Consider the following 25896-nt stretch of genomic DNA (forward strand, 5'->3'; position numbering starts at 1 on the left):
CTTCCAAATGGTTGTACACCGTTGGGAAAGGCCACAGGTGGACATGATGGCGTCCCGCCTCACAAAAAGCTACAAAGATATTGCGCCAGGTCAAGGGACCCTCAGGCGATAGCTGTGGACGCTCTGGTAACACCGTGGGTGTATCAGTCGGTGTATGTGTTCCCTTCTCTGCCTCTTACCCAGGGTAATGAGAATAATAAGAAGGAGAGGAGTAAGAACTATACTCATTGTTCCGGATTGGCCAAGAAGAGCTTGGTACCCAGAACTCCAAGAAATGATCTCAGAGGACCCATGGCCTCTGCCGCTCAGACAGGACCTGCTGCAGCAGGGGGCCTGTCTGTTCCAAGACGTACCGCGGCTGCGTTTGACGGCATGGCGGTTGAACGCCGGATCCTGAAGGAAAAGGGCATTCCGGAGGAAGTTATCCCTACGCTAATTAAAGCTAGGAAAGAAGTAAACGCAAACCATTATCACCGCATATGGCGGAAATATGTTGCGTGCTGTGAGGCCAGGAAGGCCCCAAAGGAGGAATTTCAGCTAGGTCGATTTCTGCACTTCCTACAGTCAGAGGTGACTATGGGCCTAAAATTGGGTTCCATTAAGGTCCAGATTTCGGCTCTATCGAGTTCTTCCAAAATAGAACTGGCTTCACTGCCTGAAGTTCAGACTTTTGTTAAGGGAGGGCTGCATAGTCAGCCCCCGTTTGTGCCTCCAGTGGCACCGTGGGATCTCAACGTGGTGTTGGATTTCCTGAAGTCGCATTGGGTTGAGCCACTTAAATCCGTGGAGCTACAATACCTCACGTGGAAAGTGGTCATGCTGTGGGCCTTGGCGTCGGCCAGGCGTGTATCAGATTTGGCGGCTTTGTCATGCAAAAGCCCTTATCTGTATTTTATATGGATAAGGCGGAATTGAGGACTCGTTCCCAATTCTTTCCTAAGGTGGTATCAGTTTTTCATGTGAACCAACCTATTGTGGTGCCTGCGGCTACTTGGGACTTGGAGGATTCCAAGTTACTGGACGTAGTCAGGGCCCTGAAAAGTATATGTTTCCAGGACGGCTGGAGTCAGGAAAACTGACTCGCTATTTATCCTGTATGCACCCAACAAGCTGGGTGCTCCTGCTTCTAAGCAGACTATTGCTCGCTGGATCTGTAGCACGATTCAACTTGCACATTCTGCGGCTGGACTGCCGCACCCTAAATCTGTAAAAGCCCATTCCACGAGGAGAGTGGGCTCTTCTTGGGCGGCTGCCCGAGGGGTCTCGGCTTTACAAATTTGCCGAGCTGTTACTTGGTCGGGTTCAAACATTTTTGCAAGAGTCTACAAGTTTGATACCCTGGCTGAGGAGGACCTAGCGTTTGCTCATTCGGTGCTGCAGAGTCATCCGCACTCTCCCGCCCGTTTGGGAGCTTTGGTATAATCCCCATGGTCCTTACGGAGTCCCAGCATCCACTTAGGACATCAGAGAAAATAAGATTTTACTCACCGGTAAATCTATTTCTCGTAGTCCGTAGTGGATGCTGGGCGCCCATCCCAAGTGCGGATTGTCTGCAATACTTGTTTATAGTTATTGCCTAACTAAAGGGTTATTGTTGAGCCATCTGTTGAGAGGCTCAGTTATATTTCATACTGTTAACTGGGTATAGTATCACGAGTTATACGGTGTGCTTGGTGTGGCTGGTATGAGTCTTACCCGGGATTCAAAATCCTTCCTTATTGTGTCAGCTCTTCCGGGCACAGTATCCTAACTGAGGTCTGGAGGAGGGTCATAGTGGGAGGAGCCAGTGCACACCAGGTAGTCCTAAAGCTTTCTTTAGTTGTGCCCAGTCTCCTGCGGAGCCGCTATTCCCCATGGTCCTTACGGAGTCCCAGCATCCACTACGGACTACGAGAAATAGATTTACCGGTGAGTAAAATCTTATTTTTACTTCAATACTACACAATGCACAATTTCCTATTACGCTCCTCTGCAAATCTCACGATTTGCGTATTTCAATCTATATTAACATGAGTCAGCTGCCTCACGCCACCAAGCCTCCACTTACTTGATGTACCACACTATGGGATCCTGAATTCCCTGGGTTCAATATCCACTCACTCCTATGTTCGCTCACTCAAATACACTTTGGTTTTTCTGTACAGAAAATTTCAATTCATTCAGATAGGCAGCTTTACCCCCAGAGGCAATGCAGTTTTTAAACTAAATTTAGAGTAACCTGCTTTTGAAATCTGATAGTTATGTGCTATTGTATTAAATGTCTACTATCCCACCTTTGAAAAATACTGTTATTTCAAATTTACCTATATAGCAACAACTGTATCCTATTTCACACAGATCTATAATGACTAGCAATAATCTATAATTTAAATGATATGATTCAGATTGGATAGCTATCTTGCAGAACATACACTGATAAATATACACATAATTATAATAATATTTTATATATGTACCATTCACTGGTCTCCTATGAGACACCTTACCTCTTATTTGCATATCAAAGCTATTTGCTTTTCCACTGCTAAAAAAAACCCAGTTACAGAGGTTAATTTGCATTTCAATGGCTATCCTATAGCAAGCAGATTCTACAAGTCTACCAAGCATTTATCTTACCATTTACTCTCACTAGGCCCAATTGAAACTATTTGTAATTGACTATGGCATGGGTTAAATAAATGCATTGGTAACTCATAAATGGTGTTTGATGTGACCAAGGAAACTGATTGTTCTGAGCAGACTGAGAATCAGCTATTTAGAAAATGACCTTCCTAAAATGGCCACTGCTCCTCCCCCTTCCACATCCATGAGGTTTACACAAAACGGTGGACAGGCCATGTGGTTAGTCCAAAATGGAGGACAGACCATGCGGCTTCCTTTGTCACAAAGAAATCACACATTATACAAGCACCAGAAGTTATTTTAGGCCTGAGTTAAAAAAAAAAAACTATATCAAGGTTATGCAGCAACTTTTAAATGTACTTTTAACACTACTTAACAGATAAACAATCCAATCTGAATCAAACACAATATGACTTATTTGAACTTTGTTTTGCAACAATAAAAATACATTTTAGCATCTTAAATATTATGAGAAACGCTCAACCCAACCAGCAAGTTTTACTGTATTATTTTCAAAAAGTGTATGTCCACACTGCAATGTCAAATAAAGGCTCAAATGCCCATTAACTAAGATTAGTACTGAGAATTATTATTGTTTGAGGGACTGAGACATGTCCTTTATTAATAATAGAGCGAAATATTAAAATCTATGTATTTATGCAGCACTGTATCGGTGCTAATTATAATAGAGATCTCTATTATAGTTAGCACCGATACAGTGCTGCATAAATACATGCACATTCATGTACATTTGGAATAATTCTTAAGGACATATATTAAGGGTATGACACATCAGCGTTGTTTTTAATCTTTATTCACAATTTGTTAATTTCTGTCACAAACTTTTTCTTTTTTGTTAGATTTTAATATTTCGCTCTATTATTAATAAAGGACATGTCTCAGTCCCTCAAACAATAATAATTCTCAGTACTAATCTTAGTTAATGGGCATTTGAGCCTTTATTTGACATTGCAGTGTGGACATACACTTTTTGAAAATAATACAGTAAAACTTGCTGGTTGGGTTGAGTGCACCTTAAATTGTACCTGGTTTCTTTTTCTCCTTCCCCTCCCTTCGGGGAATTGATTTTATATCCTTGTTTAAACCAGTTGGTAGCACCTTATGAGCCTTTATCCCTATGTCTCATATATACACATGAGATTTTATAATAAGGGTTGAAATACACATCATGTAAGGCACCCCAACCTTGTAACATAAACTGAATTAATTTATCTTGGTGCGGGTTACTTTTCTGATTTGGTGTGAGCTTTATGCTTGACCAATATCAGATAAAAATATTATGAGAAACGCATTGTCCCTTGAAATTTCATATAATTGGCTTACTGATATCACAACAATACACGTGGATGTTATTTTCATCAGCGTCGCGATGCGTCCATCGGAGCCGGTCGATTTCAGCCGCGTTTGTAATGTACAGTGCATCATTAAGACCCTGATATCCCGTAAGAGCCCTCATCTGTGAATGCCAAATATTTAAAATGCCCACTCTAATATATATTGCAGACGCCAGGCGCATCTTATTACCATATATGATAAAAGTGCGCTGTACATCGCAAAACACTGCATCCCATAAGAGAAAACAATACACCCACACATTATCTGAGTTCCAAAGCTCATTGATGTATATATTTGTTATTAAAAGGATATGGATTCAATATATTACAATGTACAGTATACCTATAGTTACAACTCATACAGTAAGCAGTTAATACATACAGTTACATACAGTTACAGGCCAGCAATACAGTACCATTCCCTCAATGCTTATGTCTCTCTCTCTCTCTCTCTCTAAAATCATGCTGGGACTCCATCTTACGCTGAGACCAAAACAGGAACTGAGCTCCTGTGTGATCAGCAATGTGTTATCTAGTTTTTGGGGGAGGGAACTTATTCATGATGAGTCACTAGTCTCTTTGTATATGCTAATCAGGTTCAGCCTTGGGGACGTCCAAAGGGGCTGGCCTGAGCTTCCTGTCCACTACCTGTTTGGAATATCTATTGTTCTAATAAAAGTGATTTTAGCTTTTATACATTTAATCATAATTATTTGTTGCAATGTCCTACAACTTTATAACAAGTATCAAATAAATCTACACATTAATCTGGTTGCTTAAATACCAAATATGACAGGTGTATCTGGTTTCGTTCAAATAATACACATACATGACATTACTTCATTATATAATTTTAAATCATCATGATGTCTGGCGCTTGATATTATTATAATTATGTACTGCATGAAATAAGTGTTGAATCCATCTCTGTGGCATGTCCGTGTAAATGCGTGTGTTACCATATATTGCTGTGCTCGCTGCGCGTATTTGCAAGTATAGCGACTCATATGTGTGTAGTTTATGTTCTTTTTATGTAATATTTTTGACTTCGACAATGTATACACACTACCTTATCGGCGGGCAAAAAATGCACAATTGATTAAGAAAGGGGATGTGCTTTGACCCTCTCCTAATGGTTTATATATCATTAATGTGCATGAATATTATCAGCCGAAAGGTAACACAGTACATTCAAGTATCGTCACATATATTTGCATATGTATGAAGGACTTTATAGAAGAAAGATCATCATTGTACTTTTCTGTATATGATAAAGGGTTATCATGAAGATATATATTACATCATAACTGGGAACCATTTGGCCACTTACCACTATGTAGTGTTCACTCTAGGCTGTTTTAGCAGGGCCCGTTTTTTAGAAGGCAAAACCCGCCCTGCCCTTTTTGCGGCGCCCTGCTAGGACAGCCACCCGCTTTCTGCCCTCCCAGCAGTGGGGCGAGTGCAAAAGAGCCCCTTGCGGGTTCACTGCGCTCGCCACACTGCGGGCACAGTGGCGTGCGTATTTATTCTCTCTCCAAGGGTGTCGTGGACACCCCAAGAGGAAGAATAGTTGTCAGTATCCCAATGGTCGGGAGACCGGTGCCGGTATGCTGAGCGCCGGAAACCCGAAAGCCGGGATATCGAATGCTTCCCGTTTCAGATGCTCGGGTTGTTGGAGCAATTGGGGGGTGGTCTGTTTAGCCACAATGGGGAACTGTATCCGAAACGCATTAAGCGGGGCTGTGTGAGCTGCATATCAGAACTGTGACATTTACCATCTAGTGATCCCTCTGGTGGGTAAGCTGAGTATCTGGAACCTCGCTGTCCCTGGCTGTGTTACCATCTCAGCAACGGGTGGGAGAATATGTACCACAGGCGATGAATTTCGGGTTTACTACTTTACATGCTGTTATATGGTTTTAAATTGTGAGTGCATTGTGTAAAATTAAATTGCCATTTGTTTTTTACTTAAGGATCTCTCTGCACTACTAGTCTGTTTTATTTCTGTGCCATTTCTCTGCCCTCATCATTTATGAGTTAGGTAAGCAGGGTGGCACTTTTTCAGGTTTAAAAAAAAAGGAGACGGAGAACTGAGAAATATATTCTATTTTCATGGGACTTTTATTATCTACACTTCTAAGGATTGAGAACTATAGTACATTTAACAAGAGCTGTCACAGAGTACTCTTTGGTGCTCTGTGCCAGAAAGAGAATTGGTGCCCCACACCCCAATTTTCCAATAGTGACATAAGGTGCATTCCCTCGTGGGGAAGGGTCATGACAAAATGGATCCCAGGGAAAGCCCATGTTACGTTGCCCATATAATTAGTGTTAATTGGTAATTGGTGCCAACAGCTCCTCCTACCCTGCAGCGCTATGTGCAGTGGCACACTCTGCACATACTTAGTTATGGCCCTGCATGTAACCCTTGAGAACACCTCTAAGTGGGGTCATAAACTCTATTTTGCACAAGACTATCCCATGGAAGCAAGGTGCAACTTCTTTTTTGCCTCTGTTAGCTTCTGTATATGCATACTGCATGTGAAAGCCTATCACGCCCACTGGTTTTCCATTTATAGCTGCCATCAATAGTACCTAGACTTGCACCCACCCCATGCTGGGTTGCAAAGGTCCAGAAACAGGCGTCTCACTTATACCCCTTTCAGACATGCTCCAAATTCCTGGAATTTTGCACATGAACGCGCATCAACCCAGGATTTTGGTATGTCTGAAAGGCACCGACCTGGGAACGTGTCGGGTCGCCAACCCTGCAATTGACCTGGGATTTTACTGGTTCTTTCTTCCCGGTGTTGGCTTACCGGGTTAAGTCTGAAAAGTGCCACCTGGGAATTTGCTTTCTGGCTGCATGAGGCATTTTTTAATTGGTCAGGAAGGGCCACCTGATGTCTGCTGATGACATCATCAGCGGCAGCCGGAGAGGAAAAGACGCCACAGCCGCATGGGAGGAAGCAGAGAGCTTTTCTATGAAGTGTGTCAGTGCCAGAGTGCAGAAGGTACACAGAGCTGTGCATGTATGTGTGCCGGTGCCAGAGGAACACAGAGCTGTGCAAATAAGTCTGCAGAAGTGTGCAGAGAAGTGTGCCAGTGGGTGCCAGTGAAGGGACTGCCATTTTGTTCATAATGTCTCACTGGAAGGAGGAGGAAGTCCTGGAGCTACTACATGTGAGAGGTGAGGAGGAAATAAAATGACAAATAATAGGCACTGTTAAGGATGCAACATTGCAAAGATCCTGTCCAGTAACGTGCTTGGCCATACAGCACTATGCAATTCCGTTGCCCTATCTTCATCTAGTGATGCTGGCACGCTGTCTGCTATACCGTCAGCCGCGGCTTCATCGTCTCCAGAGTGCAGCCAGCAGAGCCAGGCATCATCGCAGATCCTATTTGATAATGATCCAGACAGTGATTCGGATGTCACCATCATCATCGATCCAAACAAGGTCACAGATGTGACAGCATCGTCACAGAGCAAGGATTCCCTACCACAGACCCAGGGAGACAAGCCTACCCTACGCTCAAACAGTAAGTTTCCTGTATTATCATTGTCAGAGACATATTTAACATATAGTATAAGACAATAGTTTTATGTAGTATATTAGCAGTAATGACTATGATATTGTGACGTAATAGGGCGTTATTATTAAACTGTACTTGTTGCTGCGTTCAAATTGTGCTAGCGTATGGTAACCGCAAGCACAGATGTATTAATATTTTTTATATATCTATTTGTCCAACTTACACTTCTGTGCCATATCCCATTGTTAACTTTGAGATGGTCAAAATAATTTCTGTTTTGTTTTTCAGTTTACACAGTTCCGGCTCGTAAGAAAAAGAAGACCAAAACAGAGGTAGCTACAAAAGCCATGACCAATATCCTGTGCGAGCAACTATGCGAGGTGGATTCAGATTGGCAGAGTCAAGAGGATGCAAGATTGCAAATATTTATGGACAATGAACGTGAACTGCAGAGGAATTTGCTAACACAAATGGTAGCTATGCAGGATAATATCAGTAGCGAAATCTGTGATTTCCTAGGTTAACTTTTTTCCAAAATATACTCAACACCACAATTTACAAACACTCATTCTGACCAACAATCGCCTTCTTACACCGCATCTGTTCCAAAAACACGGTATCACCTCTTTTGGGCCTACTCCCCAGTATATGCATCAAGCCCAGTCTCCTACCTCTTTTGGGTATAATCCCCAGTATATGCAGCAAGCCCAGTCTCCCACCACTTTTGGGTATAATCCCCAGTATATGCAGCAAGCCCAGTCTCCCACCTCTTTTGGGTCTACTCCCCAGTATATGCAGCAAGCCCAGTCTCCCACCTCTTTTGGGTATAATCCCCAGTATGCGCATCAAGCCCAGTCTCCCACCTCTTTTGGGGCTACATCCCATACAGATGGGTCCACGGTTATCTTGGCTAGTTTGCTGCGCCTAGGCACAACATGGTTTATTAACATAAACCCTTCATCTATTGTTCTCAGCTGCAATACAATACAGAGAACAATACAGCAGGAGATTAAGTCATTACAGGAGGGGATTAAGTCCGACTGCCCAGTCTCAATCCTATCAAAGGTCAAGTTAAACATGGACCCATCTGTACGCATGAAGCCCAATCTCCCACCTCTTTTGGGGCTACTCCCCAGTATACGCAGCAAGCCCAGTCTCCCACCTCTTTTGGGGATACTCACCAGTTTGCTCATCAAGCCCAGTCTCCAACATCTTTTAATTCGACCTCGAATACATTGAAGAATAGACCGAGAGGTCCAGAATTTGGAGATTCGTTATCTAGTACAACTCCAGAGGAATCAACTCCCAGCAATAAACCACCAGTACCAAATTCTCTTATTTATACTGTGCACATAAATGTTTACTCTATGTTTATTGGTTGGGTATTGTGCCCATAACTTTATTTTTGTTTAACGTTTTGTTTGTGAAATGTGTATGCTTAAAATGCGTATGTTTGTCCTCAAAAATTCAGGTATTGTGCATACGCTCATAATTATGAGTATATCGTACACCTTGGTCTTATGATAATCTTGTATGTATTTTGCACTGCAATACCGCAGCACTTTTTTTTAATGTAGAACAGGGGTCTTCAACCTTTGCCCTGCAGCTGTTATGGAACTACACTTCCCAGCATTTTCTGCCATCATTTAGCATGGGCTAAAATGTGGACGGGCATGCTGGGAACTGAAGTTCCATAACAGCTGCAGGGCAAAGGTTGAAGACCCCTGTGATACACCATGTCCTTCGGCAAAACTTTTTTTTGCACTGCAATACCGCAGCACTTTTATGTTATGGCTAAAGTGGGTGTAATGCGCCTGTCTTTCCTAAAAAGGTTTTGTACTATACCATATATGTCCTCAGAATTGGGAGGATCTCGTTAAAGATGTAAAAGATGTGCACACAAGTTTTACAACTTGAATAAAAACTATTATTCTTTCTAGAATAAACAATTTTGGAAAAGAAAAACTGGTCTGCTATTTATTGATATATATACACATATATATATATATATATATATATATATATATATATGGGATTATTGTATTCCTAACATGGAATTTAAATTAACATCACAGCAAACAAACTCACCATGCTACACAAATGCTTGTCAGCCATGAATCCAGAACCAGAACCGCACCCGGTTCATTTATAGGCTCCCCCCCCCCCCCTTTGCATGACCTAATTATTGTGTGCCTGCAAACCGTCCCCTTCAAATAATGACACTGCCTTCGAAACTGTAAAATCCAACTTATGTCTCAAGGGGACCAACCCGGGAATTTCTGTGGTGTAGTGTGAAAGGGGGTCTGAAGAAATACCCGGGTTTTTGCTGGAGAGAAAATCCTTGGACTTGAACAGGGTAATCCCCGGGTCGTATGTCTGAAAGGGGTCTTACTGAGCGGAGGTGAGATGCGGGGCAGTGCAGGGATTGAGTTCCGGCGGGCGACTGGCTGCGCAGCGTGACCTCTGACTTCACGTCATGCTACGCAGTGCGCAGAGCCAGGAGCAGGGGGAACTGGGCAGCGTCTGAGCCTCATGAGGACACTCAACGCTGCCTGGCATAGAAAAAAGTAAGGTGGTGGCCAATACTGAAATCCCCAAGATTGGAATCCAGGATAATTTTAGTCTGGGATCCCACCGATCCTGATCCCGGGATTGGCCACCGTATACATGTTCGATATCAAAATAAAATGGGAGATAAAGGGGAACACATTTAAAATTACATTTCTATAATCAAACTAATTATGTAACAAAAAAAAATCATGAGTAGACTTTTTTTCATAAATATTTGTTATATTTTCGTTGCTGTCATATCGGTAGCATCTACTTTTGAGTCGGGAGGGTCACTTGTTTTATCAAGTATACACACTTTGGGGTAAATTTACTAAGGTCCCGATTTTGACCGAGATGCCGTTTTTTCATCAAAGTGTCATCTCGGTAATTTACTAAGCAATAATCACGGCAGTGATGAGGGCATTCGTAATATTTTGAAGTCCTAGGAAAAAAATCACGAATGAATACACCATCGGTCAAAACGCGGCTGTTTAAGTATGAATCTCGGTCATTTACTAAGAAGTGCAAAGCAAAAAAAAAAAAAACACTGCCGTGAAAAATTACAACTCGTAAAAAAGTGCTAAAAAAAAAACAGACCTTTTTTTTTTATTCGTGATTGGATAGGCATGCACGGATCCATGAGATCCGTGCATGTATATCAGTGGGAAGGGGTGGGAAAGTGCTTATTTTTAAAAAAAAAATTGCGTGGGGTCCCCCCTCCTAAGCATAACCAGCCTCGGGCTCTTTGAGCCGATCCTGGTTGCAGAAATATGGGGAAAAAATTGACAGGGGTTCCCCCATATTTAAGCAACCAGCATCGGGCTCTGCGCCTGGTCCTGGTTCCAAAAATACGGGGGACAAAAAGAGTAGGGGTCCCCCGTATTTTTAAAACCAGCACCGGGCTCCACTAGCTGGACAGATAATGCCACAGCCGGGGGTCACTTTTATATAGTGCCCTGCGGCCGTGGCATCAAAAATCCAACTAGTCACCCCTGGCCGGGGTACCCTGGGGGAGTGGGGACCCCTTCAATCAAGGGGTCCCCCCCCCCCCCAGCCACCCAAGGGCCAGGGGTGAAGCCCGAGGCTGTCCCCCCCCCATCCAATGGGCTGCGGATGGGGGGGCTGATAGCCTTTGTTGTAAAAGAAAAGATATTGTTTTTAGTAGCAGTACTAAAAGTCCCAGCAAGCCTCCCCCGCATGCTGGTACTTGGAGAACCACAAGTACCAGCATGCGGCGGAAAAACGGGCCCGCTGGTACCTGTAGTACTACGACTAAAAAAATACCCAAAAAAACACAAGACACACACACCGTGAAAGTATAATTTTATTACATACATACACACATACATACATACTTACCTTATGTTCCCACGCAGGTCGGTCCTCTTCTCCAGTAGAATCCAAGGGGTACCTGTTGAAGAAATTATACTCTCGAGATCCAGGGGTCCAGTGTCCTCGGGGAATCCAGGTGTAATCCACGTACTTGAAAAAAATAACAAAACGGACACCCGAGCCACGCACTAAAAGGGGACCCATGTTTGCACATGGATCCCCTTTTCCCGACTGCCAGAAACCCACTCTGACTGATGTCTAAGTGGGTTTCTTCAGCCAATCAGGGAGTGCCACGTTGTAGCACTCTCCTGATCGGCTGTGTGCTCCTGTCCTAACTGACAGGCGGCACACGGCAGTGTTACAATGTAGCGCCTATGCGCTACATTGTAACCAATGCTGGGAACTTTCTGCTCAGCGGTGACGTCACTTTAGGTCAACCGCAGGGCAGAAAGTTCCCAGCATTGGTTACAATGTAGCGCATAGGCGCTACATTGTAACACTGCCGTGTGCTGCCTGTCAGTTAGGACAGGAGCACACAGCCGATCAGGAGAGTGCTACAACGTGGCACTCCCTGATTGGCTGAAGAAACCCACTTAGACATCAGTCAGAGTGGGTTTCTGGCAGTCGGGAAAAGGGGATCCATGTGCAAACATGGGTCCCCTTTTAGTGCGTGGCTCGGGTGTCCGTTTTGTTATTTTTTTCAAGTACGTGGATTACACCTGGATTCCCCGAGGACCCTGGACCCCTGGATCTCGTGAGTATAATTTCTTCAACAGGTACCCCTTGGATTCTACTGGAGAAGAGGACCGACCTGCGTGGGAACATAAGGTAAGTATGTATGTATGTGTGTATGTATGTAATAAAATTATACTTTCACGGTGTGTGTGTCTTGTGTTTTATTGGGTATTTTTTTAGTAGTAGTACTACAGGTACCAGCGGGCCCGTTTTTCCGCCGCATGCTGGTACTTGTGGTTCTCCAAGTACCAGCATGCGGGGGAGGCTTGCTGGGACTTGTAGTACTGCTACTAAAAACAATATCTTTTCATTTACATCAAAGGCTATCAGCCCCCCCCATCCGCAGCCCATTGGATGGGGGGGGACAGCCTCGGGCTTCACCCCTGGCCCTTGGGTGGCTGGGGGGGGGGACCCCTTGATTGAAGGGGTCCCCACTCCCCCAGGGTACCCCGGCCAGGGGTGACTAGTTGGATTTTTGATGCCACGGCCGCAGGGCACTATATAAAAGTGACCCCCGGCTGTGGCATTATCTGTCCAGCTAGTGGAGCCCGGTGCTGGTTTTAAAAATACGGGGGACCCCTACTCTTTTTGTCCCCCGTATTTTTGGAACCAGGACCAGGCGCAGAGCCCGATGCTGGTTGCTTAAATATGGGGGAACCCCTGTCATTTTTCCCCCAATATTTTTGCAACCAGGATCGGCTCAAAGAGCCCGAGGCTGGTTATGCTTAGGAGGGGGGACCCCACGCAATTTTTTATTTAGATTTTACAGTGTTTAATTAAAAAAAAAAAAAAAAAGAACTCCAGCACGGATCACACAGATCCGGCCGAGATTAATTGTAAAAAAGTCGGCAGTGTTTTGCTAATCACTGCCGTAAAAAACAAAAAAAACCCACGAATGACATCGACATCGGAAGAAAAGAAAAACCCGAATACGACAGCTTAGTAAATTAGTCGTAATAAATTCAAAAAGTTGCAGTTTTACACTTTCGATGTCATTCGTGATTGAACTTTGACCTTTTTCCGAAAATTACGAATGTTAGTAAATTTACCCCTTTGTGTTATATACCTTTTGATTTCGTATTTTAGCTTCATCTGATTGCTACTTAGAATCCTTTTTTTTTTTTTTTATATGTCCTGATTGCTACAATAACATCCCCACTGGAAAATATCGATTACTATATGCATTTAACTTTTTGGTTGCAGACAGAAACTGTGTCACTTAGTTTTTTGGATACATTTCACTTGGGTTCAGTATGAAATACCAGTTGTGAGGGATGCAGGTGGTCACATGACCTACACCGGCATCCCGACATTGAATATCCCGAAGTTGGAGGGGGTAAGTATTTTTACCCCTACCTTAACCCTCCGGGGATGGTGGCTAGGGCTAATCATCTGGGGGTGGTGGTTAGAGCTAAACACCCCTAGTGCCTAACCGTAACCCCCCCACCCCAGTGCCTAACCCTAACAGCTATCCCAATACTTACCTTTGGGATGTTGACTCTCAGTGTTCATTTCCATCCCTACCTCTTTAGATAAGCCCTACGCGCCTCTCCATCCCCGCATCCCCCATAGTGAATAACCCCCTCTTATTTTCTCGAACAGTGACTGGACCTGAACTTTAGGTCACAATGCAGATCTTCATCTGTGTAGAGTAGGGGCAGCCAAACTACAGCTGGCACAGAACACTTCCTGCTCCCTTCTAGAGTCCTGACCCTTGCTCCTTCCAGGATATCACCTGAGCTCCAGACTTTATAGCTAGTAACTGATTTGCACAGCAACATGGCCTGGTGACATCGCAGCCAGGCCAGCCCCCTCTACAGCTGCACTTTACGGTGTGTGTTGTGCACATGGTTTAGGTGGCAGCGGAAGGACAGGTTGAAGGAGACTGGACATAAGGGGATCTCTGAGCCAGCACATAATTGGGTGCTGAACTGGCACACTCGGGGGGTCTGGCCTGTCACACAATATGAGGCTCTGGGCTGACAAGCAGGGGCTCTAGGATGGTACGTAAGGTGAGCTCTGGGCTGGAACATAAGTGGGGGCTTAGCAGAGAACCCTTACTATATCGCTAGGAGGCAAACTGTATCAAAACAATCTCCTGGTCCTCCAGTCAAAGTAATTTTCTTAAAATGGCACTCAAAGAAAAAAAGTTTGTACGCCCCTGGTGTAAGGGGTCTTCTGCTAGGTATGTGTAACTGTTTAGAAATAGCAGTATTCCTGGTACGTGTATGAATGTGTTATTGGACTTTTCGTTTATAAAATCAATTTATTTAAAATAAGTTATTCTAATAATTGGCATACTTGTGCATAAGAAATGTTTTTTGGGCAAAACAGTGTATGTACATCATATTTGAAACACCACAAATATAAGACTGATACAAAGCAGCAAGTATAAGAATGTCCCATTCCCACTGTGCAGTGTGGACCAGTTCGTAAGTCAAAATCCTTGTGCTCAGTGCTCATTTCCATCCCCTTTGTCATGAACCTGACTAGATTTTCATGTGTTGTAGTAACCAGCCCTGTGTCTTACCTCAGTCTTCTGTCCTGTGTCCCAGGATTTCCTACAGTATCCTAGAGTTCACTCAGCCTTGCTCCTGAATTCCTTGTTTCATGCTCTGACTCCAGTATCTGCTGTGCATACTGGTTTCCAAACTGCAGCACCTTCCCAGGCTGATTGCACCAGTGCACAGACTTCAGATTGTAGCAGTGTTCTCAGACCAGTCGTTAACTATTTGTGTGCCTGAGGTTTATTCAAGCTCCTGTGTGCAGTCTGTGACTTTCCCTGACATTGCTGCATTCCATGATTTCCAGCTGATATCCACATCACAAACCTAAGTCTCAGGGGGTAATTCAGAGTTGATCATAGATGTGCTAAATTTAACACATCTACGATCATTTACTCTGACATGCGGTGGGACGCCCAGCACGGGGCTAGTCCGCCCCACGTGTCAGCCCCCCCGCACAAGTACAAAAGCATCGCATGGCGGCAATGCTTTTGTACTTGACAGGTAGCTCCCTACCTGCACAGCTCCTGCTTGCTGGCAAGGAGCTATTTGTCGCATCGACACATACAATTGATAGACTTTTCGGATCTCCTGCATGAATCTGACTAAAATGGCGAGAGACACTGTGTTGGTTATACTGTTTTAGGATATTTCTGCGGGGTACCATAAACCGCACATGTACAGGTCTTGTGGTCCTTCCCACATACTTAAGGCCGCAGGTTAGCAGGTAGATGACATATTTAGACTCACAGTTCATAAAAGATCTCAACTGATACGTATCATTAGAACCTGGTAGTGTCAAAATAACAGTCTTTTTTGACATATGTGTACAAGTTGTACACTGTGATTTTCCACATTTAAAGCACATTAAAAATCTCAAGTAAAGATAATCAATATCGGTGGTTCATGACTCTGGGAAGTTCAGGGGAAATCGCAGTCAAAATCGAAGATAGTCAAAATCACACCGTGTGTATGCATCTTTAGCTTTTACAGGCAGAAGCTTTTACATCCAGAGGTACAGTACTGATCGGGAGTAAATGTTGTTTTTTTTCTTTTATATATGGGGGTAGTTTTTTAAAAGGGAGGGTGGGGGGTGGATGTTTGCCTTTTCAGGGCGAAAGGCTCTTTTTGATAGATATGTTTTTATAGGAAGGTTCCTAAGTCAAGGTCAATGTTCAGGTCCTGTGGGCTAATGGCCTCTAGATTATAAATCCATTTTGTCTCTTCTCTTGAGATGTTCGGTACCATATCTCCACCTCTCTATGGATGTGTTTTACAATCTTTTTGAAAATCATTCCTGAAGGGTCTCTATTATGCTTGTCTTCAAAGTGGACTGATACACTGTGGTTTTCTAGACCTTTCCTGATATTTTGGTTGTGCTCCGCAACTCTAGTTTTCAGTTCTCTCGTTGTTCTTACCACATACTGGAGGCCGCAAGGGCACTCCGGCAGGTAAGTCATTCCTTTACTGTTGCATGTTATTTTTTCTTTTATGGGGTATACTCTTCCTTTTTTATTTGATTTAAACTCAATTATTCCTTTGGTATTACAAGACTTGGTGGATTTGCATCCAGGGCAGTTAGTGCAGTGGTAGAAACCTTTCTTCTCTTTCGCTTTCCAACAGACATTTGCTTCTTTGTTCCCTGCACGGGAGCTAGGGCAGCTTACCAATAAACTTACAGTTTAATTTTCTAACATTTTAATATATATAGACATATACTTACCTATTTACCTACCTATACATTCACCTTGGAAATTATTATAAAGTTTTGCATTTATACAAAGAGTGTGAGATTAAATCCTAGTTAGATGCTTTTAAAGTTACTACAGTTATCTCATTGGAAGTATAGTATACAAACGCAACAATTGTTCCTAACTGGAGCTATAAGAGGTGCCAAGTGCAATATCGTATTCCACTTAAAGGGGAGGGGAGGGGAGGGTCAATCCTGCCACATTCCACAGTACAAACAGGCAGTTTTTCAGTTTATAGAATATATTAATTTGTAAATCTTAAAATAATGTACATTAAATTCATTCATAACAAATTCCATGCTATTTATTTGCATAAATGCAGTTCACATTTAAATGTTGATTTAAGGGGAAGGGAAAAGGACAGCATTGGTCACACCCATTGTAATGCATGACATCTTTTGTAATATATTTTTCTCTCCAATGTCTACACAGTGACTGAAAGGTTTGCAAGACGTCCTCAAAGACAGTCCTACAATCACACCAAATGTGGGGAATTTGTGATGTTCTACCGGAATTATGGAACTACAGCAGCCTAGACAGCAGTCATATGTTCATATAATAAAAACAAGTCGAGAGACATTGGTTGAGTTAATTAAAAACAGCCAGTGTTTACTTGATAATTTAACTAGCAATGGCTACTTTTCCACTGAAGATGCTGAAATTGTTCTACAATTTCCAACACGGGCAGACAGGGTAAGCCAAATGACTCCTTTCATTTCTATGTGACTGCACTGTAATAGTGTTAATAGTTTGTATTTTGTATAACTTAAAAATTGTGGGGTAGCTGCTCATGCAATCCGAAAAACAAAAATAAGCCTCTAAGCCAGCAGTGATCTCCAACTCGTAGCTCGCGAGCTACCGGTAGCTCGCCATAGTATTTTTGGTAGCTCACAGAGCTCATGGGCTTGGGCAGTCACTGGCACTCCTCCTCCCTTCATTTTTAATATGGTGCCGTCCGTCGACCAATCAGAGCTCGTGGACCGGCAGTGGTGGCACCTGATTGGCTGCCGGACCGCGAGTTTTGATTGGCTCACTTACCGGCACCATATTTTAAATGCCTGCCGCTGCCGGAGACTCTGTCACCCTCTCCACAGCCGCTCTCCGGACTTCACAGGAGAGGCGCGCTTTGCACTCTCCTCCCCTTCCGTCCCTCACTCAGGATGAGCAGCATCGGCGGCAGTAGAATAAGCCTGCAAGGGTTAGCACTGTGTGCGGCACTGTATCCGACACTGCGGGGGGGAATTTATCTGGAGCTGCGGGGGGCATTTTAAATGGCACTGTGGGGGGAATTGTATATGGCACTGGTGGGGGCATTGTATCTGGCACTGCTGGGGGGCATTATTTGTGTATCTGGCACTGCTGGGGGCATTATTTGTGTATCTGGCACTGCTGTGAGGCATTGTTTGAATATCTGGCACTGCTAAGGGGCATTATTTGTGTATCTGGCACTGCTGAGGGGCATTATTTGTGTATCTGGCACTATGCGGGGGGGGCATTACTTGTAGTTGTGAGGCCACACCCACTTTTGCAGGAACGCACGCGCATTGGGGGGGGGGGGGAGGGGGTAGCTCCTTCAGAGATTTTATTTTCCAAAAGTAGCTCACACCCCAATTAAGGTTGGAGACCACTGCTCTAAGCTGATACGTATCTGTGCACATCACTGGAGGCATATTATGTGGTTTTTTTTTTCAATTTTACATATCAAAACATTAATATAAATTTACAAGTTAGCTGGCTGTCATTTCTCATGACTGCTGAGTGTGATTATAATAATAAAGATTTTGTGGTATATTTACTAAGATTTCATTCGAGTTTGTTTTTTGTTTTTGAAAGTGTAATCTCTGGAATTTACTAAACACAAATCTCGGCAGTGTTGGGGCTATTCGTATTAAGATACACTGCTGACCTCAGAAGTACGAATGAATAGACCATCTGTCAAACATGGCTGTTATTTTATACAACTCGGTAATTTACTAAGAATTCGTATTCTCAATCACTGCCGACAATAGCCAGGAAAGCATAGAATGCATCAAAATATGGAGCTTTCACATAAACCTGCTTTTTGCTGGCGTGTTTGCATAGTCATGCTTCGATCTGTGAGATCCGTGCATGCTTCTCAGTGTAAAAGTGTCTGAGATATTTAAAATTATTTAAAAAAATTGCATGGGGTCCTCCCTCCTAAGCTCTTTGAGCCGGTCCTGGTTGTTTAAATACAGAGGAAAAAATGCATAGGGTTCCCCCGTATTTAGACAACCAGCATCGGGCTCTTTGTCCGGTCCTTATTCCAAAAATACGGGGGACAAAAGATGTAGGGGTCCCCCGTATTTTTAAAACCAGCACCGGGCTACACTAGCCAGAAAGATAATGCCACAGCTGGGGGATACTTTTATCCTGGTCCCTGCGACCGTGGCATTACCCCCCCAACTAGTCACCCCTGGCCGGGGTTCCCTGCGGGAGTGGGGACGGAAATATCCTGAAATATCAGAATTCTTTGGCTCTCTACTCGTATTTCAGGTTGGCTTCTATATGCCAGCAGCAATTTCTCTTTATCCCTATGATCCAAAAACGTTGCAATAGTGGGTCTGGAGCGGTTGTCCCTATTTCTACGTTGAGCTCCCAGTCTGTGCCCTCTCCACCTGTAGTGATGTTTCAGCATTGGGTAATCCCAATGCCTGGGGAATCAACGTGCTAACATAGTTTTGCAATTGGGCACCTGACACCGTCTCCGGAATCCCAATAAAACGTAAGTTGTTCCTCCTATTGCAATTATCTAAATCGTCAACTTTTTCTACCATGGATTGGAGCATTTGGGATATTACTGCCAGTTCTTGTTGTAGTGCAATTAAAGAATCCTCAGCATCGCCGGTTCTCTGTTCTAACATATCCAGCCTAGCTGTATTGGATTCAGTTTTGGACGAAGAGGTATCTAGCCGTGCATGAAGATCCTCAAAATTCTTATCTTTTAGAGGCATGATCATAGTTATGACCTCCTTAGCATTTTCCGCTGGAGACGGAATTGTTAAAGTATTAGTTAACATCTGAAGTTCAGTATACAAACACAATTATCAATGCAGATTCCCCTGGCGCTTGATTGATTCCCCTGGAACACTGGATTTAGAATCAAGTAAAACAAAGCGGATGTCTTCCACACCAATCCTTGAAGAGAACAGACAGCACACCTCATAGGGCAAAATATTCTGTTACTTTACAGATAATATAACAATGATAATGAGGACTCCTACCCTATGAAGGGGTCGACGTGTGAAATAGACAAAACAGCTTTTGGTTTTGAGAGGGTAAATCCCACCTTGGATTCGTCACACACTCAGTCCTCAAATAAAACAGAATGGTCCAGAAATAGCGTAATACAGTTTAATACAAACAATAAAACATAGACAATGGCAGAAGTACTGGACTCTCACCCGATGAGTGGTCTACTAAGAGTTTTAGCAGACAAAAGAGCATAGATGTCAAATATCAGGCGTCCCTGTAAGCTCCAAATCCCACTGGTTGGAATCAGCACTCCTGCCCCCAGCCTCCTTGCCAATGCTTTTCAATACACATGGTATCTTTGTCAAGGCATGTGGAGGTAGTGCCTCATAGGGTATTTATACCCTGACCAATTTCAATAAAGATATGCCTATTTCCAGACATGGACTACTATCAGCTAAAATAACCTATATTAAAAGTTTTAATGTCCGATTCATAGAGTGTCCACTCCATTACTTCCACAAAGTCCAGCTATTCATTCCTATGTATTGCAGCTGTTTGGAGCCGCGAGCGGTGGAGTAATCGTGTTACTTCCTACTTCCGCCAGAAGTGACAGTTTGCATTCCACCGCTAGCCGGAGTGGGACCCGAACTTCCTGTCCACATCGGGGATGATGTGACAGCGTTCTTCCAATCTATTACAGATCACTGGGTCAGTTCATATGCGGAAGTGGATGCGGGTCACCGTGCATTCCATTTCAATTATGGATCGCTTCATATTAGAGATATAGTTGCGGACAGTCAGATCGGATCCAAAATAAACAGAATTCATATCAAGAAATGAGAACAGTTGAAACATAATAAACACAACATATATAAATCAAAGAAACCATTTTACTTCAAAATCTTGGTTAAGACCTACAGGAATGAGAGTTTTGTACCTATAAATTAAACTAATTTCCTCTCTTGCCAATTTGGTTGCCATATTAGTCTCCCTGGGGTTAATGGTAATTTTCTTGAGGCCATAGAAATTCTTTATTTTGAATAGATCGCAATCATGAAAACTCTTAAAATGTGCAGATAGGGCATGTGTGTCTAAACCTTTTTTTCACATACCTTAAATGCTCTCCTATTCTGGTTTTCAGTGATCTACTAGTTCTACCAATGTAAAACTTCCCGCATGCACATTCTATCCCATATATAACATTCTGTGTATAGCATGAAATGAAATCTTTCATTACCAAAAATTTATTGTTGATCATAACTTTAACCTCCTTTTTTCCAAATGTATTTGGTATACATTTGCACCCCATACACGAACCACACCTATGGAAACCCGATGAAATTATGTTCTTATTTTGTGGTGCAGCAGAGTAGAAACTTTTCACTAGTTTCTGTTTGATATTGGATGCTTTTCTAAAAATGCAGACAGGGCGGTCAGGCAGTTCTTTTCCTATCACAGGATCCTTTTTAATAATGCCCCAATGTTTAGTAAGAATCTTTGTGACCAAGTTATGTTGGGATGAGTAGTCAGATATGAATGCCCATTTGAATTGATCTTTCTCAGGAGATTTTTTCCTTTTTTGAGTTTTTTTTAATAGATCCATACGGTCTATTCTTGATACAGATTCCAGAGCCTTTTCTACCTCGTCCTCATCATAGCCACTTGAAATAAAGCGCAGCTTTAATTCCTTTGTTGGTGTTAAAAACATGTCGTGGTCGGTACAATTCCTTCTAATCCTTTTAAACTGTCCCACAGGGACTGTGTTAACCATTTTCTGTGATGGCAACTTTGCTTGTCAATGTATGCTCTGGAGTCAGTAGGTTTAACAAAATTCTTGGTTTTAAGCGAGGTCTCTTCATTGTATATAGTTAAATCTAAAAATCATTACTAGAGGAACTAATATTGAAGGAAAGAACAATATTCCTGTTGTTAGAATTAAGCTACCCACAAAATTCCTCCAAAGATCCTCTTATCTCCTCGCCACACAAAAAACATGTTGTCGATATATCGATGCCAGGACACCAGGTTTGCCCTGAAGGGGTTATGGTTCCATATAACCTCCTCCTCCCATAACTCCATAAAGATGTTTGCATAACTCGGGGCGAACCTGGTGCCTATCGCAGTACCTCTCTTCTGAACATAAAATTCATCTTTAAAGATACAAAAATTATTGTTCAGAATAAAGCTGACACCTTCAACCAAAAAATTCTTGTATCTCTACACTAATGGTTGAACGTTCTAGGGTCTTTTTAAAAGGAAAGAATCCCCTGAGAAAGATAAATTCAAATGGGCATTCATATCTGACTACTCATCCCAACATAACTTAGTCACAAAGATTTTTACTAAACATTGGGGCATTATTAAAAAGGATCCTGTTATAGGAAAAGAACTGCCTGACTGCCCTGTCTGCATTTTTAGAAAAGCATCCAATATCAAACAGAAACTAGTGAAAAGTTTCTACTTTGCTGCACCACAAAATAAGAACATAATTTCGTTGGGTTTCCATAGGTGTGGTTCGTGTATGGGATGCAAATGTATACCAAGCACATTTGGAAAAAAGGAGGTTAAAGTTATGATCAAAAATAAATTTTTGGTAATTAAAGATTTCATTACATGCCATACACAGAACGTTATATATGGGATAGAATGTGCATGCGGGAAGTTTTACATTGGTAGAACTAGTAGATCACTGAAAACCAGAATAGGAGAGCATTTTAAGGAATGTGAAAAAAGGTTTAGACACACATGCCCTATCTGCACATTTTAAGAGTTTTCATGATTGCGATGTATCCAAAATAAAGAATTTCTATGGCCTCAAGAAAGTTACCCTTAACCCCAGGGAGACTGATATGGCAACTAAATTGGCAAGAGAGGAAATGAGTTTAATTTATAGGTACAAAACTCTAATTCCTGTAGGTCTTAACAAAGATTTTGAGGTAAAATGGTTTCTTTGATTTATATATGTTGTGTTTATTATGTTTCAACTGTTCTCATTTCTTGATAGGAATTCTGTTTATTTTGGATCCGATCCGAGTGGCCGCAACTATATCTCTAATATGAAGCGATCCATAATTGAAATGGAATGCACGGTGACCCGCATCCACTTCCGCATATGAACTGACCCAGTGATCTGTAATAGATTGGAAGAAAACGGTCACGTCATCTCTGATGTGGACAGGAAGTTCGGGTCCCGCTCCAGCTATCGGTGGAACGCAAACTGTCACTTCCGGCGGAAGTAGGCAGTAACACGCTTACTCCACCGCTCGCGGCTCCAAACAGCTGCAATACATCGAGATGAATAGCTGGACTTTGTGGAAGTAATGGAGTGGCCACTATACGAATCAGACTTTAAAACTTTTAATATAGGTTATTTTAGCTGACAGTAGTCCATGTCTGGAAATAGGCATATCTTTACTGAAATTGGTCAGGGTATAAATACCCTATGAGGCACTACCTCCACATGCCTTGACAAAGATACCATGTGTATTGAAACGCGTTGGAAAGGAGGCTGGGGGCAGGAGTGCTGATTCCAACCAGTGGGATTTGGAGCTTACAGGGACGCCTGATATTTGACATCTATGCTCTTTTGTCTGCTAAAACTCTTAGTAGACCACTCATCGGGTGAGAGTCCAGTACTTCTGCCATTGTCTATGTTTTATTGTTTGTATTAAACTGTATTACGCTATTTCCGGACAGTTCTGTTTTATTTGAGGACTGAGTGTGTGATGAATCCAAGGTAGGATTTACCCTCTCAAAACCAAAAGTTGTTTTGTCTATTTCACACGTAGGGTAGGAGTCCTCATTCTCATTGTTATATTATCTGTAAAGAAACAGAATATATTGCCTAGGGAAGCCAATCCCGGGCTGTGTTTTCAATCCCGGGATTGCAGTAGGGATCAGTTAAGAAGGGTGTAGGGAGCAGCGCTGGAGGGTAGGTAGCAGTGCGGGATGGTGTAGGTAGCGTCGCGGAAGGGAGGGAGGGTGTAGGTAGCAGTGCGGGAGGGTGTAGGTAGCTGGGCGGGAGGATGTAGATAGCGGTGCGGGAGGGTGTAGGTAGCTGGGCGGGAGGATGTAGGTAGCGGTGCGGGAAGGTGTAGGTAGCTGGGCAGGACGATGTTGGTAGCGGTGCGGGAGGGTGTAGTTAGCGATGCGGGAGGGTGTAGGTAGCGGGGAGGGTTGGTAGCGGCACGTGAGGGAGGCTATTAGCACTGCACGGAGGGAGGGTATCTGTAATATCACTTACTATTAGGTGGGCGGCAGCCATGACACACTGAACGCGGCGGCATTTCAAATGAAGCGCCGGCCGCCAGCCAACCAGAGCTGGCGGACTGGCAGCCAATCAGGGAAGCGGCCGCAGCAGTTGCTCCTGATTGGCTGCTGCGGCAGGTTCCCTGATTGGCTGCCGGTCCGCCAGCTCTGATTGGCTGGCGGCCGGCGCCACATTTGAAGTGCCGCCGCGTTCAGCGTTTGTCTATGGCTGCCGCCCGCCTAATTGTAAGTAGTGTTACTTACACACCCTCCCTCCCGCACATGCGCAGTGTAATCCCGTGAATCCCGGGATTGGATGCTCCAATCCCGGGATTTAAATCCCGGCATTTTTGGGCCCAAATCCCGGGATCCCGCCGATCCCGGGATTGGCCTCCCTAATATTGCCCTATGAGGTGTGTTGTCTGTTCTCTTCAAGGATTGGTGTGGAAGACATCCGCTTTGTTTTACTTGATTCCAAATCCAGTGTTCCAGGGGAATCAATCAAGCGCCAGGGGAATCTGCATTGATCAATTGTGTTTGTACATGGTTTTGGAAGTGTTGGTGACACTTCAGATCAATTGGTTTTTCTCAGGCTGCCTCTGCACAGTGGACAGGTTTCCAAATCTCGTTTTCTATCTGAAGGTCAGTGTCCACCGCACCCGAGGATGTGGTTGGGGGGGATGGGGGATGCATCATATTGGATTTCAGATTATTCTGACGTTTATTTCCTGATTTGTTAGTGGTAGAGAGCATGTTGGGGACCGAGCTATGAGGCCTCTCCAGAAATCTGTCCATACCATGATGGACCCATTTGTAGTGGATACCTCGTAACAACAATGACAATCCCACAATCAGTATCTCAAAAATAATATATTAAGTAATCTCACAGTAACATATCTACTGGACCCTTATGTATAAGGTATAAATCACATATCTGTAGTAGTACTCACAGACCGGTATAAGAACTTATAACCACAAGTGTGACAAATACGTATTCACCTCTATAGGACAATTTCCTATATATGGTATTCACTGCGTTAACCGTTAGAGAGTATTACGGGGCAATTCAATGTTTGTAGTGTGCACCTGTAGTAATGACTACCTATGAAACACCGTCAAGTGCTACTTGTAGGTGGTACAGAAATAGTATAATGCAAGAGAAAAACAAACAAACAAAACACATCTCCAATACAATTTTCTTTAGTAGATTCCAGGGAGAGTATCCCCACACTTTGACCGTCAATGAACGTGACACTGAAAGTATGGAGTGAATCTTTATGTGTTGCAATATTTGTGCATTTGTACCATCAATATTTATATGAGGGTAGGTGAAGAATGCTAAACCGTAATATGGAACCTAAGTCTCATATAGTAATATAAAGAGATACAACCTGTATTAATAATAAAAGTGAGTTATAAAACAGGAGAAGGTAAACCACAAGAGATGTGCAAAGTACCTTCCTAATTCCACATATATAGAGATTGTGGTTAGAACAAGGTTTTCACTTGTAATAAGCAATGTATAAATCATTTAAGAAAAGTCCATAACTACAGGTCAGTTAGAGAAGTTATAGCATCATAGCCCGTTTAATCTCAACTGAAATAGGAAATCGCAGGAACAATAGTCCAGCACTGCAGGTATATTTTAATTCTGCAAATAGTGTAACTCTAGAATCCAATCTGCTAGCACACCTACTCCTGCAACAGCGTCCAAGTCAATACACTGAAAGTGATGTAAGGGTAGCTAGTCGCTATAGAAACACTAATCAGTGTATTCAGGACCTCTACAGTCTGTAATTAACAGAGATTATAGGCACATTCAATAGAACGTAATAGGGAATCTAGTGCCGTGTGGCTGTAATCTCACTGTGGTGAAAAACAAACAGCCACCAGAGATCCCAAAGCTAAAAGAGAATATAGTAAACTGAAGAAAGATAGTTGCAGGGGGATAATTCAGGAAAAGAATGATGGAGGCATTACAAGACGTAGGAGAGATGAGTGCTAAGGTTAGAAAATAGTGGGAGAAAGCCTAGAAATAGAGCAAGTAGG

The 25896-nt window shown here is 43.0% G+C and overlaps 1 protein-coding gene across 6 annotated transcripts in view; it reads left to right on the forward strand.

Moving 5' to 3' along the window:
* NOD1 (nucleotide binding oligomerization domain containing 1) overlaps positions 1-25896 on the forward strand; it is a 175566-nt gene that overhangs the window by 31381 nt on the left and 118289 nt on the right. For 5 of the 6 annotated variants that reach the window (XM_063922337.1, XM_063922338.1, XM_063922335.1 and 2 more), the window contains exon 2: positions 16819-17079. In XM_063922337.1, coding sequence (XP_063778407.1) covers positions 16903-17079 — 177 coding nt within the window. In that variant the 5' untranslated portion in view covers positions 16819-16902. Of the gene's footprint in view, positions 1-16818; positions 17080-25896 lie in introns of those variants that run through there. The other variant, XM_063922339.1, reaches the window with a different exon arrangement.

This window comes from Pseudophryne corroboree, chromosome 5, assembly GCF_028390025.1.
Source record: "Pseudophryne corroboree isolate aPseCor3 chromosome 5, aPseCor3.hap2, whole genome shotgun sequence".
Lineage (NCBI taxonomy): Eukaryota > Metazoa > Chordata > Amphibia > Anura > Myobatrachidae > Pseudophryne > Pseudophryne corroboree.